The 6,033-nt window shown below is 28.5% G+C and overlaps 1 protein-coding gene across 1 annotated transcript; it reads right to left on the bottom strand.

Moving 5' to 3' along the window:
• Positions 1-1,194: 1,194 nt before the first annotated feature.
• LOC134258371 (jun dimerization protein 2-like) lies at positions 1,195-3,242 on the bottom strand. The gene is made up of 3 exons (XM_062740897.1): positions 2,743-3,242; positions 2,532-2,639; positions 1,195-1,655 (listed from the first exon to the last, which is right to left on the bottom strand). Exons 1-3 carry the CDS (start codon positions 2,935-2,937, stop codon positions 1,536-1,538), a joined length of 423 nt encoding a protein of 140 aa, XP_062596881.1. The 5' UTR covers positions 2,938-3,242; the 3' UTR covers positions 1,195-1,535.
• Positions 3,243-6,033: the final 2,791 nt, after the last annotated feature.

Here is a 6,033-nt window from a genome sequence, read left to right as displayed (position 1 = left end):
AAATCCTCATTACTCTTGTGCGATAAAAAGGTAAAAAGACGAGATTGCATGTACACGTGAGGTTGCAGCCATCTTTGTTATCATGCAGTTATACTGAGAGCAAAGCATTCGAATCATAGTTTACAATTTTCAGTTATTTATATAGCCCTTGCAATCATAATTAGAAATAAACATCGATGATGAACTGGTAATGATGTTTTTTTTTTTTAAATTTTGTTCACAAGTATATGTGATTTACGATGAAATAAACAAGTCAGAAGAAGTGTTTAGTACATGTACTTCTCATAAAGTAAATAATTCCAAAGTCGCCTTCACATTATCCTAACAGCATTTATTATTTCTTTAAAAAATTATACGTAATAAATAGATATTTTTAAACATATAAATTATGAGTTATTATTCTTTTCAAATTTAACAAACAATAGTCAGAAAAGGCGCAATTATATGCTTGTAAATTATAATTACTTTATTAAACTGCAGTTGAAATGAATTGTATTTGTAAATGTATAAGAGAGAGAAGCATATCGATTTCTGTCATTTCTATTAATCCAAAAGGGAATATATCATTACTGAATATTTTTTAATGTATTTTATAACACAAAGAATTGATACCTCATCGAAGAGTTTTCAGAATAGAGCAAATTGCTATCTCTCTCTGAATTTACAAAGAAATAATTTTCCCAATGTATTTTCTACTAAATTGTGAAATATTTAGTAATTTATTTATGCACACTTAAGTATTCAAAAATATATTTGACTTTGTGAAGGGTATAATGTTTATAATACATTTTAAAATATTATTAAAATGTTTTAAGACAGTGAATCAAATTTATGTTCATTCTTTACAAATATTTTAGGGCAAGTAGGTGGTATTTTACGTTTAAATATTTGCTTTAAAAAATTGGTAATTTTAAATTAGTATTCTTTTTATATTGCTTTGTTAATTACTTTTATAATTAAAAAAATATTATACAATCTTTTAATGTATTAAAGTTTAGAATTAATTCTTCAAATATTTTAAGGTAAGTAAGTGGTACTTTAAGTGTAAATATAAACTTAAAAAAAGAATCTGAGTATCAATAAAAATTTTTGTGTTGTTTTAATAAAAGTATAAACAATCAAAATGACAACAAATGCAGGTTATCTTTTCCTGTTTTATTGTCATAAAAAAAACTATTGGAAAGATTAAATCAAATTTATGATAAATTATGACAACTCATGCACACTCTAGAAAAACGATTTTCTTATACATACATGTAGTAAACATACTCAGAGTACATAAGAAAAGAAAACAAAACCACTTTCTCTTTACATTAAACATAACACTTTACCTCTCTTGAGCAATATGAATCCAATTCGGAAAACAATATGGAATGTTTTCAAAAGACAATAAAAGATTCGTATATTGGTCGGATTCGAGCGAAAATACTGAGAACACAATTTTGGCATGTGTCTTTTGATAAGACAAAAATAGACACCTGTAAAACCCCAGTCACATGATGAACACAATGGAGACATCGTTGTGATCACTACCATCATGTCATGTAGCGTTTACTTTTATCGTTAATGAGCTGTAGAATCTTAGCTTTATCCTCCTCCATCTGACGTACATTACTCCTCAATTCTTCATTTCTTCTTTTAAGTTCTTTCAGAGTCTAAATTGTAAAAAAATGTTAAAATAATCAATCTCATGAATAGATTCGGCAGATATAATATAATCTGCTTTCATGATATTTTTCTATATATTAATTCTTCATAAATTTATATTTTTGAGATTTTTTTTTATTGTAAAAATATTTTTAATGGATAATTAGTGTTGTTTATCATCAGCTCTATCGATTTTTATAATAAAAAAATTAAATCATAATGCCAAAAAATATTTTTAAAAATCAGGAACATAATATGTTAATTTCACATAATGTTGTGTGAATCATATTGAAATGATCTTAGTAAAATATCTTTATAAAGAATTCAATGAGTGGAACTGTCATTAATTATTCAAATGGGAGTAAATCTACTCCTGTTCATAAAAATAATTCTGAAAGAAATGTAGGTACATTGTTCTATCCTAGAACCATTTTTCTAATTTCCAGATTTTAAAAATTAGATCAGAACATTTTTTCTAGATCTTTATTGATGTTATGTTTAAAAATTACCTCTGAGCAAAATGTTTTATTTTTATTTATTTTTTAAAATTATTTCTCCTGATATACAGTGTATTTCTGATACAATACGCGTGTTTTGAATAATTTCAATAATTAATTATTTTCCTGTTCATTAACAAAAACACAATTATGTTACAAGTATTGACACTTTATGATGATTTAATGTAGATAAAAAATTTACTTTATCAATCTAAATATGTAACATTTTTTCCCACTGATTTTAATTGCGTTAATATTCTACAAACAAGTATAATTATTCATATCATGTTTTGGATCAAATTAAATTTAAAAAAACATGAATAATATTGATTATTAAATTGAAAAAAATTATGAGAATTTAGAAAAGAATATATGGAATGAATATACCTGTTCGAGGCGAACTTTATCTTCTTTTTCTTTTAATCTGAATTTCATGGCCGCCTTTCTGTTTTGGTCTTTTCGTTTTTCCTTTCGCTCAAGTTCTTCCTCAGTAAACTGTAATTTTATAAATATCATTATAAACTCCTTGATATCTACACATATCATTTCTAAGATAATTATCATTTAGCAGGAAAAGAAAAAGATGAAAAATTTTTACCTCCACATGCACTTTCTTTGTTGGTGATGGCACAGTAAGATCTATTTCATCTTGTCCTTGTATAAATCGTTTCAACTGAATTTTACTTTTAAGCTCTTCTTTAAGAATTGGCAGAATGCATCCAGATTTTGTGGCCTCCAAAGAAGCATTTCTTAACTTTTCGTCTTTTATTGTTGACAAAAGATCTTCCGCCATGCTTCCCTTCGACTGAGGGAAAACCGCGAATACCGGCCAATTGTAATCCCTGTTTTCGGCTGTACGTAATATCCGGCTTGTGAGAATTTAAATATAATGCTTACATCTTCATCGAGAAGATTCTGATTTGTCCAAGAATATTTGTCCCTGGGATCAATGGAATAAATGTACATCGTCCACTTTTCTACGAATTGGTAGTGCACATATCAAGCAAAACTGAAAGTAGTTAAACTTTATATCGGTGCTTGGCAAAATGCCTTAAAAGTAAATAAAACATCAACGAACTTTAAACTTTACATGTTGTTTAAGGTTAACTATCAAAATAGATTCTACACTGGGTATTTTGACATGACACGTGATTAACTTACTTGTATTAATTACTTGTAAATTTCATGTGCATATACATGTATGTCAGCTTTTCCAACCAATCAATAATAGTCTCTATCTAAAGATAACATTATTTAATTTTTCAAAAAAATGCTGTAAAATATTCCTAATCAAAGTTATCAAACATACACACATGTAATTTGAAGAATTTCATCGTACGTTTCAAAACAGTGCACATAAAAAAATCCGAACATCCGATTAAAATATGTGTAAAGACGGTTTCACGTGAAGTTGTGTGGTAAACCTCACTAGCTTAACAAAGCAGGATACTATGAATATAAACAACTCAATGATTTTATTTAAAAATGATATGCTCTGTACTCGTGTGACAATAATCTATAAATATTTTAAGGCTTACTATTTATAGTCTGCTTTCCCTTATTTTTATATTCATAAAAAAGTAGGTAATTGCTATATACAATAAATAAATACAATAGGCCTAAACTTCCCTTGTTTGTTTGCAACTGGTTTTATCAAAACAATAATTGATGCCATGGTAAGGTGATATTTTTCAACCCTATACTTATTTTTTTCTTGGGTCAAACATTTTGTATAGAAATGTTTTAAATATATTTATTTTTCCATATTCAGTGTATTAATTTACTCTGTTTTGAATTATTATGAACATTTACATATAAATTGTTGTAGAATTTATGTTATTTGATTAGCTTCATTTATAATACGATAAGACATGATAATACATACAGTAATTTTTTTTTGGGAGGGGGGGATTCTTGTCTTCGAATTATGCCTGGAGTTTAAATTTCTGACCCAGCTGCAGTGATTGACATATGTCTTTGTCCTTTTTAAGATGTCATTAAGAAAAACTTCCCAAATAGATTTTTCTAATACCCTAAGTTTCAGAGAAAAGTATAATTGCCGCCACCGAAGGAAAGTGAGAGGGGGGTTTTGTTTATAAACAAAAGGTTATAAAATACTATATTCCATAATCAGGATCTGATCTGATATTTTTTCACGAGACATAAGAAGCATCATGCGAAATTTTCACGTGCTGGACTGAACAAGACAGGAAATCAGCCACCACTACTTGCATCCGTTCTCTTGGGTGAAGGTTTATATCTTTCATCACATGTGAGTGGTGTAGTCATAAAACATTTTCCCCCAAATTTTTGACAAGTCTAATTTCTTGTCTGAATGCAATATATTTCTATTAAAAATTTTCACTAACAGCATAATTGCATTCTTTTTGCATAACAATAATTTTGACTCACCAATGTCTTTTACGATTTGAAAAATATCGGCATTTCAGAAGCTAATAATTTCCTCATAAATCCTTCTAATATTGAAGCATTTCTTCCTGAAGAGTGGTATAAATGATACTAGATACTTAAAAACTCCAAGAATATATCTTTTAAAATTGAAATAACATTTTACTTGAAATACGAGGGTTGTCCAAAATGTTCGTAGACAATGACGTTTTTGTTAAAATAAATGATTCTATATAAATCTATTGTACAGCAAAATATTTTTTATGAAAAACCTAGTCAGAATGATTTACTTTTTATTTGTGGAACTTAATATTTTTGTAAAAAATCGGGGTTTTAAAGGTGTTATTACACCAACGTTTACAATAAAGATAGACCTCTTTAATTTAATTGCCTTGCCATTGGTCTTTTTCTGATTTATAAAACAAAGATTATTAAAGAAGAAATTTTAAAGAAGAAAAATATCAATTGTAACCTAGCAACACAGTTTACAAGAAGAGTGTTGACTTCAACTTTTCAATCGTCAACTTCCATTACTTAAGATGCATTATACTCTATCAATTGCCTATGGCGTTTATGTCTCTCAGTTGGTTCGATACAATTGTAAGGGCATGCCCCACGCATGAAATATTTGTAAATCAATGTTAGCTTTGGACAAACAAGTTGCTAAGTCGTTAACCAATCATTAAGTCTAATGCTGTCTGACGTTTTTCATACCAATTTTATGTCATCATACTTACACACTGAATTATCTACGGAGTTTTCCCGTTATTTCCCGATCATGAAAAGGAGCACACGGTAGGTGTGACCGGGAGGGGGCAATGCTAACTCCTGTATGGCACCTGACCCCACCTTTCATGTGTTGGAGGTCTGTGTTTGCTCCCAAAAATCATTTTTAAAATGGATTTTGAGCTTGAATACTGTTGGTTATCCCCATATATCATTCTTTGGGAACTTCCCAAGTTATACTGGTATGAACTTAATAGCATGTGAGGCGTTTTATTAAAAAGCGTAAATTGTTCAAACCCAAGTTATACCAGTATTACTGGGTAGCTATTAAATTCATGCCTTATAAGTTAATTTTCCATCATTCACTGTAGACAAAAAAGATATTTTTCCTTCAAAAATGGCTTCAATTTGAGCATACTTTAAAGGTAACGACAAACTTAATATACGTTTTTGACATGAATAATTGTGACGTGCGCAGTTATATTATATAAACTAAATCTTTTATCCAATCAAAAATGATTCCAAAATGAACTATTGCTACTGGATGTATCTCATATTCTCGTTTTCAGAATAATGTTTTTAAAAAATATCAAATTCTGCTTTCAACCGAGTTACTGAGCTGCTTTTTTATTGAAAAAAAGGAACTCTTAAATTTACTTACCTGGTCATTGTTTATTTTCAAAATTATTTTGTTAAAACACGTTCTGATTACACACACAAGTACTCTGAAGTTGACATCAAAGAGATGCTTGAG

Source organism: Saccostrea cucullata, unplaced genomic scaffold (genome assembly GCF_032062105.1).
Source record: "Saccostrea cucullata isolate Sc308-1 unplaced genomic scaffold, CSIRO_AGI_Scuc_v1 ctg4, whole genome shotgun sequence".
Classification (NCBI taxonomy): Eukaryota; Metazoa; Mollusca; class Bivalvia; order Ostreida; family Ostreidae; genus Saccostrea; species Saccostrea cuccullata.
Note: the sequence above shows the minus strand (reverse complement) of the source record. Positions and strands in the feature narration are given on the sequence as shown.